The 19,188-nt window shown below is 47.7% G+C and overlaps 1 protein-coding gene and 1 non-coding gene across 2 annotated transcripts in view; both read right to left on the bottom strand.

The window, feature by feature from the left end:
• The window catches only part of Rdm1 (RAD52 motif containing 1), a 13,791-nt gene extending 4,750 nt beyond the window's left edge, over window positions 1-9,041 (bottom strand). Inside the window, exons 1-5 of the mRNA XM_059271855.1 lie at window positions 8,851-9,041; window positions 8,412-8,591; window positions 3,738-3,860; window positions 3,182-3,341; window positions 1,595-1,693 (exon numbers count right to left, since the gene is read on the bottom strand). Coding sequence (XP_059127838.1) covers window positions 1,595-1,693; window positions 3,182-3,341; window positions 3,738-3,860; window positions 8,412-8,591; window positions 8,851-8,946 — 658 coding nt within the window. The 5' untranslated portion in view covers window positions 8,947-9,041. The remainder of the gene's footprint in view (window positions 1-1,594; window positions 1,694-3,181; window positions 3,342-3,737; window positions 3,861-8,411; window positions 8,592-8,850) is intronic.
• A 562-nt stretch (window positions 9,042-9,603) lies between these two features.
• On the bottom strand, window positions 9,604-9,794 carry LOC131918177 (U2 spliceosomal RNA). The gene has a single exon (XR_009380912.1). It is a non-coding gene; the product is annotated as a U2 spliceosomal RNA (small nuclear RNA).
• Window positions 9,795-19,188: the final 9,394 nt, after the last annotated feature.

Here is a 19,188-nt window from a genome sequence, read left to right as displayed (position 1 = left end):
ATAGAAGGAATACCACAGCAGAGGAGAGAGACAGAGAGAACTTAGGTATTTAGCCCGGTTCTTAAAGGTGGCCACTCAGCCGACAGCTGCTGGCACTCTTGGCTGATGAACACGGGGTCATACTTTGATAAGAAGGCTGGCCAGGTTGGGAGGCTGCCGTCAACTGGATCCACCTCTCACATGCACAGAAAAGCCTCGATGAGTTGGGGTATCTCAGTTGCTAAGCCTTCAGGGTTATGAAACAGGAGAGCGATCCTTTTGGAGACTTGCTGCTAAGCCCCAAAAGGTCACACCATTGTCAACCTTTTTGGGACCACGATGCCAACGCCAGCATCACAGCCACGATCAACACTCACAAGAAAGCAGCCGGTGATTCCCTGACGGTGCCCACCCCATATGCCAACATCACAAGTGAAAACAAGCCAAAGATTTCGTATTTAAGACAGGGCTTAGCCAGGCGGATGTCTGTGAGTTCGAGGCCTGCCTGGTCTACAGAGTGAGTTCCAGGACAGGCTCCAAAGATACGCAGAGAAACCCTGACTCGAAAAACCAAAAAAGAAAAAAAAAGAGAGAGAAAGAGAGAGAAGGAAACAGTGAAAATTAACTGACTCCGGCTTCTCCTGCAAGCAGAACCCACACTTTTTCTCTCTCGTCCTTCCATTGACTCTTTCGATGTCCCCATGAGGGAGGGAGAACCTCCAGCCTGTTTGGGAAATGAGAGAGCAGCTTCGTAACTGTAATGTCTACAGGTCACTCTAGCTGTGGTCAGGAAACCAGTGTGCAAGCCCACGTGGCCAAAGCTCATAAACCCTATTAGTGCCAGGCCAGCAGCAGGTTGGCCTGCAGTGATGAGGCTAGCCCTTTGACATTCAGACCCAGGCCAGCAGCAAGCAGCAGGTTGGCCTGCAGTGATGAGGCTAGCCCTTTGACATCCAGACCCAAGCCAGCAGAAAGTTTGCCTGTGGTGATGAGGCTAGCCCTTTGACATCCAGACCCAGGCTAGCAGAAAGTTTGCCTGCAGTGATGAGGCTAGCCCTTTGACATCCAGACCCAGGCCAGCAGCAGGTTTGCCTGCAGTGATGAGGCTAGCCCTTTGACATCCAGACCCAGGCCAGCAGCAGGTTTGCCTGCAGTGATGAGGCTAGCCCTTTGACATCCAGACCCAGGCCAGCAGAAAGTTTGCCTGTGGTGATGAGGCTAGCCCTTTGACATCCAGACCCAGGCCAGCAGCAGGTTTGCCTGCAGTGATGAGGCTAGCCCTTTGACATCCAGACCCAAGAACAAGAGTATCTGCTGTCAGTTTTCTCATAAACATGACAAGGGACAAATCTGCCACGGCAGAGTTCCGTGAATGAAAGCAGAATTTGGAATGTTCTAGATACTAGTATTTTCATACAATTTAGGTTTTGGTTTTTTTTTTTTTATTATTTTTTATTATTTTTTTTTCCTGGAGCTGAGGACCGAACCCAGGGCCTTGTGCTTGCTAGGCAAGCACCCTACCTCTGAGCTAAATCCCCAACCCCCAATTTAGGTTTTAAAATGACCTTCCGGCTCACTGAGTTTCAAGCACTCAGGATTATCAAGAAAGGCTCACCTAAAACCACGATGGCCAGCTTCTGGAAGGCATCTGACAAGGCACTCTGGATCGCGAGCTTCTGAGCCGTCTTCCTCTTCATGAGAAACGACGGCTGTCCTGGAGCCGAGCAAGCAGATGGATTTCAAATACCTGAGTGGGGGCTGACGAGAGGCTCAGTGTTTGCTGCAGACGCACGAGGACCAATGTTTGGACACAGTGCCCGTGTAACAGCTGAGCATGACCCTGTGCATGTCTGCCATCCCACAGTGAGTCGGGCAAAGACAGGGGGTGTTATCTTCTAGCTGGCCAAAACGACAGACAGGCTCCAGGTTCAGGGAGAGACCTAGCCTCAAATGAATAAAGAGAAGAGTACACCCGACACCCTCTTCTGGCTTCTGGGCTTACACACAGACAGGCCCACACACTTTGTGTGCACACATATATTTGCATACACTACACACAAATATACCATACACACAAAGCAAAAAATAAGTAAATACTTGTATGGATAGCAATTATTCTTTGTTTAAAAAGAAAATATATTTATGATTCAGTCTTAGATCATTATTTGAGCAACTAAAGGGATGTAGCACAAGGAGCTGGCTGAATGGGTCTGTTGAAGGTGCATAATGATAGGGCCCATTATCTCACAGGCCCAGTGCATTCTGAAATTCCTTATGTAATAACTATGGGATCCAAATGAGGCACAGGTACAAAGCTCATATCACTGGCCAATTCCAAACTGACAGGTCTCCCTGCAGACTCTGCCTGCTGCAGCTCAGGGCTGGACTCACACTGAGCAAGGTCAGGTGATGGAACAAGGTCAGGTGATGGAACAAGGTCAGGTGATGGTCCTGATGATGGGTGTTATCTATCCAGCAGCCTCAGGAGCCTACTCCACGCCCCCCACTAACTCCTTTCATCTAACTTGGACTCCTCATGCTGAGGACCATGGAGTCTAGAAAAAATAACTTAAAATCAATTAGAGTACCTTTTCACATTGGCCTTTTTGTCTGTTCCAGCCATTCCATTATCAGGCAAAGGATTAAGCGTCTATACAAGGGTTTATGGCAATGTTTAGAGAACCATAAATGGCACATCTTTGGCTGCATGTGGCTTTCTCTGTGTACACTCGTGTAGGTGCCGGAGGAGAAGAGAGGCGTGAGATCTACTGGACCAGCAGTGATGGGTGGTTTCAGGCACCCGAAGTGAGTGCTGGGAACAGGATGTAGGGCCTTTGCAAGAGCAATATGTGCTCCAGCACTGAGCCACTTCTGTCCTACAGCAGGATCTTGCTGATAACTGAAGACAAAGGATTCTGACCAATTATCTCAACACAAAGCAAGTCCTTAAACAAAAACTAGAGACACAAGATTTCCTGCCTCCACTGAGCCTCTGGGCAGGAGGGCAGTTCTATTGTAAATGTAAGGTTTTGGCAGGCATGTGCTAAAGTGAAAATCTATATTGTAAGGCATAAAAATTCTGCCTAGGACTTCAGTAGATCAGCGGTGGAAGGGCCTGGTTGGTGGCTGACAAAGAGTAAAGACAGACAGATAGACACATGATATATCCACTGTTGCAGCCCTCCCTGCGCCGAGGACAGACCTTCTTCCAGCTGGTGCAGAGGCTCCTCAGCGATGCCCACTCCAGGGCTCCTGCATCCGTAGGACGGCAGCACCACCTCCACAGCGCAGAAGAACTTGACGCTCTGTTTCCGCACAGGCCCCTCAAGAGCCTCGTCCTCCGCTCCAGGGAGCTCCTGCAGCTGGAAGGGTGGGATTCGAGTCCTCTGAGAATCAGCCCCAAGGTTTCACCCTGCTAGGCAAGCTCTCCACCACTCAGCCCCATCCCCAGCTTGCCTAAGATTTCAACGGAGAAACATACAAAACTAAACTCCAGATCCCCGCTAACAGCTGGAGCACCCTAGAGCTTCAAAAGCAAGGGAGATTTGCAAAGGAATGCTGCTTTAGGCAACCAAGTCTTACCAAACACACTGAGAAACTATGGACTTCATCAGCCAGCAAACTGGGACGAGTTTTTCCTAACTCTCAGACACATCCACCTACCCCCGCCATAGCTAGCCTGTTCAATCCTCCCCAAAGTCTAGGATTCTAATGTAAAAGGAAGAGTGTGGTTAGTCAAAAAAATGTACAAGGCTTACCTTGATGATCCTTTTTGACCATCCATTGAAGCCAAAGTAGAAATTTGCCAGTTCCTGGCATCGTGAGCTGTTTAGGGCAAAGGCCTGATGTCGCAGGGCCTTATGTCTAGTGCTGAGACGAACCTGCAGTCAGGAGAGAGATCCACAAATGTCACAGCCTGCCAGGTTCTACTTTGGAGACACGAGGTCAATCAATTCCAAGTCCATAAGGGACAGTGAAGATCAGGGGGTCCTAAGTCCTGCATCAGAGTGAGCCCCACACACAATGCTGTCCATCTAAGCCTCAGTGCTGTCTGCCATCATTGTTAGGATCCCTGGTTAAGTGGCAGGTTGCCCAGGGGGCGGGGATGGAGCTCGGTTGGTGGAGTGTTTGCCTACAGTATAAGGGGTTAGAAAAAATAACCAAGGAAGCCCCGAAGAAAGAGTCAAGGGTTGTGAGTTAGCCAAGACATTGTTCCGGGCTTCCCATCTAGTAGCTCCTGCTTGAGACTATGACCCCAGAAGAGAGAGATGAACCTTACACTCACCCAGCTCCAAGTCAGTAACTCCTATACAAGTGATAATACAGGGTTGGGCACCGTGGTGTGCTTTTTTTTTTTTTTTTTTTTTCTTCTTTTGAGACAGCGTTTCTCTGAGTAATCCTAGACTCATTCTGTAGACCAGGCTAGCCTGGAACTCAGAGATTTCCTTTGTCTCTGCCTCCTGAGTGCTGGGATTAAAGGTGCGTGCCATCAGGCCAACGGTGTACATTTTTAATCTCAGCACTCGAGAGGCAGAGGCCAGCAGATCTCTCTGAGTTCCAGGCCAGCCTGGTCTACATAGAGAGTTCCAGGCTAGCCAGAGCTACATAGTGAGACCTTATCTAAAGTAAATCATAATATATATGCATATATACACATACACCCACACACACGAGTTTCACCATCAACTGAACAATCCCACGTCAAGCTTATCTGACAGGTCCCCCAGGTGTTAGCCTTGCATACCTGACACATTACTGTGTATTTCGTACTCCACTAACTCCATCTTAAAGTCTCCATTATTAGAAAATTTTGTGTATTCATAAAATTTGAACAATACAAATAAAGTCAATGTATTGATTACCCAGGGATTATGTTTACGCATGTTCTTCCTCGGCCACTACTTTCAAAGCTCCCTGGAGCTTGAGATGGTGACTGCTCTTGGAGAGGAGCATGTTCAGTTCTTGGCATTCAAGTCACATGGCTAAGTCACTCCAGTTCCAGGGGGTCTGATACCTTCTTCTCCCTGGGCACCAGCATTCACTTGTGCGCACACACACACCCACAGACACACAGACACACACACACACACACACACACACATATATACAGAACTACACACAGACAGACAGACACCTAAAGTTCCTTTGCAAATGAGGACACAAGGAAGGGAAGGGAAAGAAAGGGTTACCTTAGAGGAGAGGGATGAGGGGATGGCAGAGCAGAAGGTAAAGGAAATGAAAGGAGTACTGTGGGTGGAAAGGCTTAGGCAGGGAGGGAGGCAGGGGGATTGGGGAGATGAAGGGAAGATGATCCAGGATAAAGAGAGTATAAAGAAACCATTTGCAAAGCATAATCTGCCCAGTTGTGCAACAGCTTGGCTGCTGAGGGTAACTGACTGTTCCCTGAATAGACTGAAGACTCACTCCTTGAGGGACAGGATGGGCCCAATACTCAGGACTGTAAGCCTGGCTAACGACACATGGATGAAGGGGTAGTAGGCCTATTTGGAGAACACGTGTCTCTGGTGGTTACCTTTATCCCAGCATTCGGGAGGCAGAGGCAGGTGGATCTCTGTGAATTTGAGGCCAGCCTGGTCTACAGAGCGAGATCCAGGACAGGCTCCAAAGCCACACAGAGAAGAGAAACCCTGTCTTGAAAAACCAAACTAAACCAAATAAAACAAACCAAAACAAAAACAAACAAAAAAAAAATTAGGGGGTTGGGGATTTAGCTCAGTGGTAGAGCAAGCTTACCTAGCAAGCACAAGGCCCTAGGTTTGATCTTCAGCTCAAAAAAAAAGATCTGGCTCCCTCTTCTGGCCTGCAGGGATACATGCAAACAGAACACTGTACACATAATAAATAAATAAATCTTTAAAAAAAAATTAGGATGTCACTGGGTATGGCAAAAAACATCTTTGCTTCCACTTGGGAGGCAGAGGCAGGTGGATCTCTGAATACAAGGCCAGCCTGGCCTACATAATGAGTTTCAGATAGGGATATGTAGAGAAACCCTGTCTCAAGACAAACAAAAAAATTCGTTAGGAGGTTAATGAACATCATCTCTAACTAAATATGAGGTTGGAGGCCAGGCTGGGCTACAAGAGTTGTTTTAGAGAGGAAGAAAAGGGGGTCGAGGAAGCAGAGCAGTTAGTAAAGAACTTTCTTAAAAGCCTGCATGAAACCTACCGTCAATCTCAATACAACACACAGAGAGCACGGAGATGCGTCTGTTACCCCAGCAGGGGAGGCAGGAAGATCACAAGTTCAAGGTGACCCTTCTCTGACCACAGCAAGTACAAAGCCAAACAGGACTATCGAAGACCTGTCTCAAAAACCAAAACCAAAGTGCTCTTGAGTAGCTGTATGACATACCTAGGTGTCACCTGGAGCAAATCTGACAGTTCTTGCCCGAGAGTACTTTTCTTCATGCCTGTCCTGGCTAGGTTTTTTTTTTGTCATTGTTGTTTGTTTGTTTGTTTGTTGTTTTGTTTTTCGAGACAGGGTTTCTCTGTGTAGTTTTGGAGCCTGTCCTGGAACTCACTTTGCAGACCAGGTTGGCCTCGAACTTACAGAGATGTGCCTGCCTCTGCCTCCCGAGTGCTGGGATTAAAGGCCACCACCACCTGGCTTTTTTTTTTTTCTTTCTTTTTGGTATGTACTGGCTAGTTTTATGTCAACTTGACACTAGCTAGAATCATCTGAAAGGAGGAAACCTCAGTTGAGAAAAATGCCTCCATAAGGTCCAGCTGTGAGGCATTTTCCTAATTAGTGATTGATGGGCGAGGGCCCAGGTTACTGTGGGTGGCTGGTGGTCCTGGATTCTACAAGCAAGCAGGCTGAGCAAGACAGTAAGCAGCACTCCTCCATGGCCTCTGCATCAGCTCTTGCTTGAGTTCTGCCTTGACTTCCTTCAGTGGTGAACAGTGACATGGAAGTGTAATCCAATAAACCCTTTCCTCCCCAACCTGCTTTTCGTCATGGTGTTTCTTCATAGTAGTAATAACCCTAACTAAGACAATGCCAAAGGTGCGTGTGTGTGCATGTGTGTGTGTGTGTGTGGGGGGGGTACTTCTCAAGGTGCCTTAGGCCTTTCCTTGATCTTATAACACATTTATAATAGAACGTACGTGTGCCCAACAAAGCAAACTATGTAAATAAACTAATATGACCATTCTCACCTCTCAACAGTACCTTGAATTGTTTTTTGGTTTTTTTGCTTGTTTTTTGGTTTGCTTTGGTTTTTGGTCTTTGAGACAGGGTTTCTCTGTGCTATCCTGGAACTCACTCACTTGGCCAGCCTTGCACTCACGCCCTGCTCCTTGAGTTGTTGTTTTTTTAAATATTGAAAATTTTAAATTGTGTGTGTGTGTGTGTGTGTGTGTGTTTTACCTGCACATATACCTGTGAGTCACATGCATGCCTGGTGCCCAGGCCAGAAGGGGATATGGGATCCTTTGGAACTGTAGTTACTGGAAGTGACTGTGAGCCATCATGTGGGTGCGGGGAACTGAACTTGGGTCCTCTGAAAGAGCAGGCAGGGCTCTTAACGACTGAGCCATCTCTCCAGACTTCCTTCAACACTCTATCAAAACGGTCTCATTGTCCCAGAGCACGGGAAGCTCACTGCTTAGTAATCTTCCCCGTACCACATACAATATTTATAACTGAGACATGGTCACAGGTTAAAAACATACCAGGTTCAATAATTAAAGGCTGACTAACAGACAATCACTTCAGTACTTGGAAGAGGATGATCCAGGAGAGAAGGTGGTCCTGAACATGTACAAAAGTAGAGATTGTATGCTTGGGGTCACTACTGGCTAGAGTTCTCAGATCAAGGTTTAGTAGAGGAGGAAAACACCAGGGACAAGAATAGACTGGGGTCAGCAGCAAGTGGGCAGATAGAGTAGCCAATCAGAAACTGAAATGGTTCTTTAAAAAGTGGTGGAAATGAAAACATAGTGAGATGTTGTCCTGAGGCTTTGGGCAAGTCAATGGGTTTGCTGTTAATGCGGAATGGAGTCTACAATGTATTAAAAGATGCTCTGCCCACCTTCTGGGACCTGAGGGGACTTCTGGAGAGGCTGTTTGAGAATGATAGCAATAAAGCATCCGTTATGTTACAACAGTTTATCAAACTCACACATTTTAAATCAAGTAAAATAGAAAACGCTTATGAATATTTCTTAAATTTTAAGGCAACAGAATGACGTGGGATTCATCGGTACACCTGGCTTTGAGCAGCTACTATCATGATGAACCTTTTTATCACCAGCCATCCCAAGTTTGAGTTTCTTCATCTAGGAATGCCTGGAGCCAGAGCCTCAGGGGAAATGCACCTGGAAGCACCGTGTGAACCTGAGGGCCGCACAAACGCTAGCTCCCGGTTGCACTGGGAACTTCACCCCAGGTCCTGCATCGGCACCCACCTTCACTGGCGAAGTCTGAAAGAGAGGCTTCCCGTCGCATGCCTTTTGGGCTCTCTGCGCGTCCCTTGACGAGTAAAACTTGACGATGGCGTAGAAGCCGGGGCGGGCCACCGCAGCGTTCGGGAAGACTCGGACTGAATACAGAAGGCCAAACTGGGAGAACGCTGCAGACAGAGAATGCTGCGGGAGGCCCACGACGTGAGCGCTGACCTCCAGCCCCACGACAAACCCAGCTCCCACGAGTCCCCGCCCTCCTCCACTCGGAGCACTCCTCCCTGCGCGAACAGAGACTTCCCGTGGGGAGCCCAGTGCGGTGGCTCAGGGACCTGTCGGCTCACCGACCACCGGGTCCTCTCAGCGCGGGGCCCTGGCCCCTGCTTCCTGCCTCCGGTTCTCTCCCCTACCCCCCCTTTCCTCGCCCCTCCGCGCAGCCCCTCACTCTTAAGGCCTCGGCTGGGGGACCAGCGCTCAGCTCCCACACCAACAAAACTTTGTCACTCTGGGTGGGAACCACGAAAGAAATCAATTCCGCCATGGTAAAGCCACTGCGCCTGCGCAAGACACTACCGCGAACCTCGAGGGAAATCGCACACAAGGGGCGGTGCCAGATGAGGAAGGGGCGGAGACCAGCCTCCCACGACTTCCCTAAAACTTAACACAGACCAGGTATTTAAAGTTTATTTCAATACCATTGTCTTAACTATGTAATAATAACTGCCTATATTCAGACACATCCTACTGAGTGCTAAGTGAGTTTAGGTGACGAACTGTATATGAACATCTTTAAAACTCTCATATCTCTAATGATTTCTACGAATTATGGTTGTATCCATGCGCCAAGCTAACAAAGATAACCTGAATAGCCAGAACCACTAAAACCCAAGACAATCTCTTGGCAAACCCGACCAAATCAGTTTCCCCTGCCGGTTTTAATGTCGTACAGATCACCGGCAAAAGAAGCTGTTTTAAAAAATATATATGAAGCTAGGTAGTGACAAGGCCTCTAACCCCAGCATTATGTGGCAGCAGGCAGATTTCCCTAACCTCAAGGCCAACGTGGCGGCCTACAAAGCGAGTTGTAGAATGGTAACAACACAGGGAAACGCAAACACAATGAGAAATTGTGCAGAACTAGAAGCTAACGAAAACATCTTAAAGTTCTCATTTTTGAACCAGCGTTAGAGATCCCCCGAGGGGGTGCACCGTTCCTGGAGGTACTGCAATACCAGGTCGATGCGTGGAGTGGACGGAGCAAGCTCCTATTCCAACTCCTAGTTCCAAAAATCCATTTAATATATTGTCCTCGGATAGAGGACGTATCAGATATTAAACTGATAAGAACAGATACTACACTTGATCTTAGCCAAAAGGCCGAGAAGCGATAACCCTCCCGTCACAACCGCCCGCGACACTCACGTGCGCACACACCTTTACATCACGGTCGTACACACGCACGCAACCACAGGCACGCGCCCGACACCGACTCTCCTGCTCTTTCCTGACCACGACCTTCACTCCAGGGAAAGCCTGCGAGATCCAGCGTGGGTCGAGAATTTTCGTTGCTCGTTTCGCTCCCAGAGTTCCTGGGAGACTCGGCCACCTCCTCATTTGCATGCCCCGCCCAATTCGTATTCCGTCTCTGAGCGGCCAGGTTCTTAGGGATATTTCAGACCCAGAATTGACAGACCCTACCACAAGACGCACTCTCTCTCTTTCTCCCTCCCCCACCTCCCATTTTCTGCCTCCCTCACTTTATATACAGGCTTGAGTGTTGTTAAGCGGCGAGATCAACAATGGGGTTGGGTAGGGCTCCGATGGTGAGCATAACCCCCCGGAGAAAGCACACGCTGACCAGCTCAAGGGACAGAAGGATCCTTGAGGAAAGGGGCCTTTTGATTTCCAGCTTATTTTACATATGCACCTCACTGTTTTTGTTTTGAGGCAGGGTCATCTGATTCTCTTGATTTGGAGAGAACCCAGGAGATTCCCAGCACCCACATGGTAGCTCACAACCATTTGTAACTTCGGTTCCAGGGGAGCTAACAGACACACACGTGGCACACATACATACAATGCACACAGGAAAAACATTCATACACATAAATAAAATAAATCTAACAAAAATAAAAGACATAAGAAGTAAATAAAATTTACAAGACTCAGGGAGTTAAACAAAAGCTGCGGAAACCTACAGGATTCAGAACAAGGTCCTTCTAACCGTATGTACGCAGTAACAGTTCCTGGGCAGAGGAGACTCCCCGCTAGCCCAGCTGCCTGTGAGTTATTTCAGAGAACTCCAAGAATGCAGTATATCACGAGGCTGGGCGTTCTGGCGATGAAGCTGCCTGGGAGACACCCATGCTCTTTAAGTAACCACCCATGCTCCTGTAAATAACCCCAATAAACTCACTGGCTCACCAAGCTAGACTCGGATGGAATCCGTTCTTCAGTGTGTCATCAACGCTTTCTCTGGAGCGAAAGAGCTGTGTTCACATCTCCCCAGAAAATGTCACACGCCGCTCTCTGAACTGCTGAGCCATCGCTTCAGCCCCTCCTTACTCTTTACAGGCTTCCTCCCTCCCTCTGGAAAGGAATCAACACCCAAGTGGAGCTGTGAGCCAGGGGACTAGATCCAAGGCCTAAATGGGCCGGCCTCCCTGAAGAAGGCCAAAGGCTAAGGAAAGGATGGAGGACTAGTTGGCCAAGAAAGACCTCACTGGAATGCTCAGATGAGGCCCAAGGTGAAGACAGGTGTGTGTGGGGGGAGGGGCTACTGATACCATCCTCTAGGAAGGATGACTAGACTTGCATCCTAGAGCTCGCAGTGAAGCAGGTAAGAGGTAACCAGATTCAGAGTGTACTGTGCATGCTCAGAGCATGCTCACACTTGCCAACATGAGGGCTATGGGTTCGAGAGACAGAGAAATAGAGGGTACCTCCAAGAGTTCTGGCCAAAGCTACTGAAGGACACAGTTGCCATATGCTGAGTTGGAGAGTACCAAGTTTGCAGAGAGGTGTGTGCCCTGTTTTGAGATCTGTTTGGGGGTCACAAGCTAGAGATAGATGTCGGACAGCCACAGTCAAGTGACAGCTAAATAGTTTTGGGCACCATGCTGGGATGAGAACTGTCTGTGGATTTCTCTGCCCTGACAGCCAGCTTCCAAATAAACAACACGGGGACTTCTTATTAAGAAAGCTCACCTGATAGCTTAGGCTTGTTTCTACCTAGCTCTTATAACTTAAATTAACCCATTTCTATTAATTTACTTTCTGCCTTGTGGCTTTCTGACCTCATCGCCCTATGACCTATCCTGCTCACTCTGCATCTCATGGCGTCTCCACCTTCTTCCCAGTGTTCTCTCTGCTCTAAACATCCTGCCTAGCTATTGACCATATAGCTTTTTATTAAACCAATCACAGTGACATATTTTCACACAGTGTAAAGGAATATTCCACAACAGTGGAGACACTTTTTTCCTGTCAGTGGCACTAGAGATTGAAGCCAAGGCTTCCCACATTCCAGGCAAGTGCTCTGCCATGGAGCTATACCTTCCGCCCTTTCTTAAAATTTAGAGACAGGACCTTACTATGTTGCTCAGGCCTTGAATTGGTGACTTTCCTGCCTCAGCTTCCAAAGTACCTGGAATTACCCCCATGGACCACTGTGCCCTGCTGGGAGTTTCTTACAACTTGTTAACAACTTGAAGCCAGAGACCACCAGGAACCCCCCTGCAGTGCAGCAAATTCAGCTTTTCCTTGGGGCGTCTTTGAGACTGTATCAGGAATGGCTTGGCATGTGTGCTTGTGACAGGTGCTTTGAGGACAGAGGGAAGTAAGGCCTTCCTTTGAACAGGGTGCTCTTAAGAAGTGGGGTCTGGAGCCGGGCGGTGGTGGCGCATGCCTTTAATCCCAGCACTTGGGAGGCAGAGCCAGGTGGATCTCTGTGAGTTCGAGGCCAGCCTGGACTACCAAGTGAGTTCCAGGAAAGGCGCAAAGCTATACAGAGAAACCCTATCTCGAAAAACAAAACAAAACAAAACAAAAAAACAAACAAACAAAAAAAAAGAAGTGGGGTCTGGCCGGGCGGCGGCACACACCTTTAATCCCAGCACTCGGGAGGCAGAGCAGGTGAATCTCTGTGAGTTCCAGGCCAGCCTGGGCTACAGAGTGAGTTCCAGGAAAGGTGCAAAGCTACACAGAGAAACCCTGTCTTGAAAAACCAAAAAAAAAAAGGGAAGTGGGTCTGTGTGTCCTTGCAAATATCTGGTTAGGTAACATAGGAATCTCCCACAGAGGAGGGGGAGAGGAGAGCAAGGTCAAGGCCAAGGTCATCAAAATGGCAGCACTCCCGGATATCACCAGCTGGATGAATGCCAAAGCAGCTTCCGGGGCTGCTTTCCACCATCTCCAAATGCAAGACACACGTTGAGAGCTTTCCCTGCATCTCAGTAGGATGATTGACCACCCCTGAGACAGGATCTCACTATGTAGCTCTCACTGGCCTGGAAGTTGCTGTGTAAACCAGGCTGGTCTGGAATTAACAGAGATCCTCCTGTCTCTGTCTGTGCTGGAATTAAAGACCTGTGATATCACACTCTGCCTTCAATATGAATACTTTTTTAAAAAAATAACTTATTTATTCTTATTTTATGTACATTGGTATTTTGCCTGTGTGAGGGTGTCAGATCTTGGAGTTACAGTTGTGAACTGCCACATGGGTGCTGGGGATTGAACCTGGGTCCTCTGGAAGAGCAATCAGTGCTTTTTTTTTTTGGTTTTTCGAGACAGGGTTTCTCTGTGTAGCTTTGCGCCTTTCCTAGAACTCGCTTTGGAGACCAGGCTGGCCTCGAACTCACAGAGATCCGCCTGGCTCTGCCTCCCGAGTGCTGGGATTAAAGGCCTGCACCACCACCGCCCGGCTGCAATCAGTGCTCTTAACCACTGAACCATCTCTCCAGCCCCAATATGAATATGTTTGCATATAAAAACCATGTAAATAAAGAAATGGGAACGTACTGGGCTCCCTTAAAAATATGTGACACCAAGCTGGGCATTGTCCACCAGCCTGACCTACATAACAAGTTCAAGGACACCAAGGACTACATAGACCCTGTCTCAAAAACAAACAAAAGAAAGAAAAAGGATATGAAACAGTCTTTTTTTTTTTTTTTACTCTTATTGTTTTTGTCCAACACTAAAAAATATACAAGACAAGGTGGTGGACATCTTTAGTCCCAGCACTCAGGAGGCTGTGGCAGGCAGATCTCTCTGATTTGCAGGCCAGCCTGGTCTACATAGATAGCAAGTTCCAGGCTAGCCAGGCTAAATAGTGAGACCTGGTCTCAAAAACCAAACCCGGCAAGCGCAAGGCCCTGGGTTCCGTCCTCAGCTCTGAAAAAACAAACAAACAGTTATTTGTGCTGCCAGCCCTCCTGTAAACATCATGAACATTTCCATGACCCACCTAGACTTTCTGCAAGAAATGTAGCAAGCACCAGCCCCACAAAGTGACACCATATATATGAAGGGCAGAGATTCTCTGGGTGCGCAGGGAAAGTGTTGTTCTGGCAGGAGAGAGGGGCTGTGGTGGGCAGACTACTCCTGTTTGAAACAGGAAGGCTGAAACCACAGAGAGGACTGTGCCAAGACTTGAGCCCAGCTGCAGTTCTGACGGTACCAGCTGTTGGAGATGCGTATGAACTGGGAGGCTGTGCAAAGGGACAGGGCCACGTGACCCAGCTCTGAGCTGACTTTGTTACAGTAACGCTAAAACCATGAGTGGTCACCCAAAGAGCAGACAGGCACAGAAATGTCCAGCTGTCCACAGTGTTCAGGCCTGTAACCCTAGCACTCAGGAGAAGCAGGCTGGAGGATTAGCTAGAGTTCAAGGCTAGCACAGAGAGTAGCAGCCGACAGAGCTAAATAGCAAGGCTCTGTCTTGGAAAAAAAAAAAAACCCACAAATTTTGTTTCTGTTTTGAGATGGAGTATGTAGTTGTCAAAGCTTGAACTCCCAATCCTGTTTCCCAGGTGCTGGGATTACTGGCCTGCTCCACCATGCTTGGCGCAATTAAAAATATTTAGTTGTGGGGATTGAGAGATGGGTCGGCAGTTAAGAGTTTGCACTGCTCATGCAGGGAGCCTGAGTTCTGTTCCCAGCACCTACTGCGGGCTGCTCACAACCTCCTGTAACTCCTGCTGCATGGGATCCAGCGCCCTCTTCAGGCCTCTATGGACAACTACACTTTAGTGCTCCTACCCACACACATTATTAAAAATGAATGCTGCTTCTAAGCTTCCTCAGGACAATCCTGAGTATACTGTTCCCCGCCCCCACTTTTAGGGAGATATCCTTATCTACTTGAAGGTCTTCCTTACACCTTGGAGGTTGTGACACATACAGAAGCCAGAGGTCTCTTCATGAGGCTATGAGACATTCTTGAAACATCTGTCCCTGTACTTATACAGGAACAAGATATACAAAACAAAGTAAATTAAAAAAGGTCAACAAGATCCGGTGGGCTAGAGGAGCTGGCCACAGTTCAGATTACAACGCTCTTCCCACTGTACACTCCGACAATTACGTGGCATACAACTCTGCCCTACACAGAGACATATTGATGAGCAAAGTATGGAGTGGAAAGATGATAAAAGTATGAGGTGTCAGGACCTCCCTCTCTTAGAAGTTAGCTCATGTAGAGCCACTATAATGTCATATGACCAAGGAACCACAGAATTCCAGGATTAGACATATAGACAAATTCTATAAAGATATGAATGTGAACACTGATTGTATTATGTCAGAATTTGAATAATAACTGCAGCAGGTTTAGCCTGAGGATTTTTCCTGGGCTCTCTGACCACTAAGAGTTAATAATACATTGCTTGAGACATGGCAAAATGCCCAGGGTAGTTGAAGATTTTTGTTTTGGTCTAGTGTCCTTGAAGCAACCAAAGCAGCCAGCCTGAGCACAGGCTGACATATGCCTCTAGAGTCTCAAAATTTGGGTTATGGAGTTAATGAGTAAGAATGATAACTCTGTTTATTAATGATGTCAAAACTTGAGGGAAAATGATTGGAAATAACAACTCTGTTCTGCCATAGTTTACTAATGATGACTAAAAGATGAGCAAAAGGAAGCAAAACACATGTCCCAAACCAAAAATGATATGATCTATGTTTTGGAACATCATGGATGTATTCCTGCTAATTAAATTCTGTATAAATAAACACTCTGGGGGCTGGAGAGATGGCTCAGGGGTTCAGAGCACTGCCTGTTCTTCCAAAAGTCCTGAGTTCAATTCCCAGCAACCACATGGTGGCTCACAACCATCTGTAATGAGATCTGGTGCCCTCTTCCAGCCTGTAAGCACACATGCAGGCAGAACACTGTGTACATAATAAATAAATAAATCTTTAAAAAAAAAAAAGAAGAAGAAAGAAAGAAAGAAAGAAAGAAAGAAAGAAAGAAAGAAAGACTCTGGCTGCTAGTCAGTCAGGCTGCAAGATTCTCCCGACCACTATGGCCTGGCTCACTTCCTTCTCCCTCTGACTTCTTACATCCTCTGGAGGACCCATCCACCTCCAGGGATGGCTCCTGGCAGGGGCAGAATTCTAAAATTCCAGGCTTTTTGCTTATTATAAAAAAGCAGGTGAGCAGGAATAGGGGCGTCGTTTCTTCCAGAAAAAACTGCTTCCAGGTGACTTGATGGGCGTTGGTTGACTCTTGGCTGGGGGACGTTAGGGAAGGGGGCTTCTGAGGTAGACAGGCGTCCTGGGATGGTGGGCTGTTGTCTGCTCCCTCATAGTTGCTCAGCTTTCTTGGCTTGGCATTCTAGCTGCTTTTGTGTCTGACAGGATGCTGGTGAGACAGAGAAAAGCTTAGAAGAAAGAGTTATTGTTTTTATTTTTTCCTTTGGGGGTTCCCAGGGTGATAGAGGGGGTCCCGAGACCAGGAAAGTTTGGGTTTGGCACTTACCTTGAAGTAGATCCGACCTGTTGGATGGGTTTAAGCTAGTTTCTGGAGCTTGGGGGAATTTTTGAACATATTAAGAAGCAGCCATGAGAAAATGAAAGTCTTGGGCTGTGACCATTGCAGTGTTTACTACTCTGCTGGTTAATGTTGGGGCGGGGGGAGATATTTAGACTATGTTTTTAATTTTTACCTGAGATAAGCTTTATCAGAGACAGATTATTTTAAGGCACCTGTTTCCTTTATTAGTTTAGGATTTAGGAGACACAGGTGATCAATTGCTGAGAGCATTCGACAGTAACAGGTGGTTATATTAAAGTCTGGTTTTCTGTTTGTTTGTTTGTTTTTTTTTTTCAGAGCCCAGACCCTTTTTGGTCTGGGGGTGTAAATACCTTTTAATTGTTATTGTTCCTTTACCACCTGGGTATATATTTGATGGTCCTTGGATTCTGGCTTTATGATGATCCTGTAACAATCAGCTGAGTAGTTAATTAGAAGAGGGAACCAGGAAGAGAAAAGCTTGTGGGGTGAGACCTCATTCTTCTGGATTTGGAGACAAGACAGTGGATCCTGATGTCCTCTGGAACTTGAGAGCAGGGCCCTGTCTGTGTCACTGCTGACCGGTCTGGAGTGAGGCACATGGAGGGAGCAAATGAAATGAAAGCTCCTACCTTAGCTGGAAAAATTTTTCCCTATTAAGTAACCCTGAAAGGACAATTAAGTCTGGTGAGGTGAGTAAGGCTGTCCCCCTACCCCGACAATAGGGAAATCAGGACTGAGTAAGTAGCTCCGGTGTCCAGAAGGAAGGAGATGGGTCACCCAGATATTATTATTTCTACCCTGGGTTCCCTGTGTGAGATGGGAGTGGCCGGGCTGGGAACAGGGCAGCTTCAGTCATCGCTGAAGGCCAAGCCTAGGAAGTCAGCTGGAGGGTGGTCCTGATCTGGTGTCCCCATGCTGCTAGGTGCCCTGGGGCAGTCAGCTGACCAGTGGCCCTTCTGGCAGCATTTTGGCAAGGCCCTATCTGTGCCCCCCGTGGGGCGGTGGTGCAAGCCTGAGCCCAAAGGCCTCCTTTCCTGCACTTAAAACAGGGACCCGGTGGCTTTCGGGGAGCCGGTTGGACAGTGTGTGCCAGCATTTGGCAGTTTCTTTTTGGGGCTTGTTCATCTCTCCCATGGTACACTTTAAATGCCACCACTAACACTCCTGCCTGTGGGATCAGGAGCCTTGCCGTCCAGATGCTGAAGTTTTAGCCCTAATGAGGGAGTTCTGGGAAATAAGAGATGGATTTTATTTCGTGTCTTCAATTTTTTTGGGGGGAGGAGGGAAGTTTGCTGGCTTGAGGACAGCTTTAGGAAGACCTGCCAGGAGTCAGGCTGTAAACTGATCTCTGACTAGAGAGCCATCCAGATTACTGTGATCCCCATGTGGGTCCTGATCCTAAACTTATTTGCATGCATCCTAGCCTGCTTCCAGACCTGTCCACGCTTAGCGGGCCCGCCCAGTACCAGAGAACAGATAAGGTTCTTTGGAGTCAGAGATTCCTTAGGTTCGGGAATGCAGGTGGGCAGGAGAGAGAATCAGAAAGGGAGGATTTAAGAGCTTAGGTAAAAGTGTGGGGATAAGGTAACTCTTTTTATTTGTCCATTCACCGGCAGAAGTTAGATAATTTCCGTGAAATATCAGGTTCAAGCAGCCATTACATGGCCAAATTTACTGGTATCTGGGATTTAAGGCATTTCTCAAAGGAGGAGTGGAACCAAGAGGAGGAAGCCTCCATGTCCCATGACTGCAGCCAAGAGAAAAAAATAAAAAATTAACAAATGGGATCCCAGGCTCCTATCTCAAGCGGTGTTGAAGATAGGCAGTCTGTGGCCCAGCATAAATTAACAGCACAAATTACCCAGTCATTGTCACGAGAAGGACAAGGGCTGGGTGTATGTACCGGAGGACTCCCTGGGAGTCCAGACAGCATTCAGTACTTCATCAAGAGAATGTGTCGTGGTACACAACTGAGGATCCCCCGGGGGTCCAGCGCGAGGAATATATCTCAGGCTACAGTCGCGGGAAATGGTGAGGGATTGGAAAGAGGAAACTCACCAATCTGGTTAGTGTGTGTGTTGTGTGGAGTAGTCCTGGTGGCTCGGCAAATCAAAAAAGGAGTGGGCAGTCACAGGTCCAGTAAACCATGGTACAGGATCCCGGATGCAGAGCCGGGACCCAGAGTGCTGGAAGAGCCTGTCCAGTCACAGCGCCAATGTTGTTCTTTTAAAATAAGCAGCGTGCCGGGCGTTGGTGGCGCACGCCTTTAATCCCAGCACTCAGGAGGCAGAGCCAGGCGGATCTCTGTGAGTTCGAGGCCAGCCTGGGCTACCAAGTGAGTTCCAGGAGAGGCGCAAAGCTACACAGAGAAACCCTGTCTCGAAAAACCAAAAAAAAAAAAAATAATAAAATAAGCAGCGCTAGTTACCATGCAGAAAGGTCATGAGGCACGAGCCATGACAAAACCCAGTATCAGAGCTTTATTAGGAGGAAAAGGGGGACAAAAGAATCAGGCCTGGGGAAGAAGCATGTGCAGAGAGAAGAGAGACAGACAGTGGTAATGGGGGAAGAGAGAACAGAACAGAGAGAGGGGAGGAGTCTGTGTCCAGTTTTTTAAGGATTCCCGTGAACATGGGCAGGTAGGATTACGGAGCTATGCCATGCATGCACTGATTGTCTGACCATGCTGCGCTCAAGTGATCACCAGTGCACATTGATGACGTAAGACGCCTTACTTAGCTCCTGAACTGCACATGTTTGACC

Source organism: Peromyscus eremicus, chromosome 8a (assembly GCF_949786415.1).
Source record: "Peromyscus eremicus chromosome 8a, PerEre_H2_v1, whole genome shotgun sequence".
NCBI classification, from domain to species: Eukaryota; Metazoa; Chordata; class Mammalia; order Rodentia; family Cricetidae; genus Peromyscus; species Peromyscus eremicus.
Note: the sequence above shows the minus strand (reverse complement) of the source record. Positions and strands in the feature narration are given on the sequence as shown.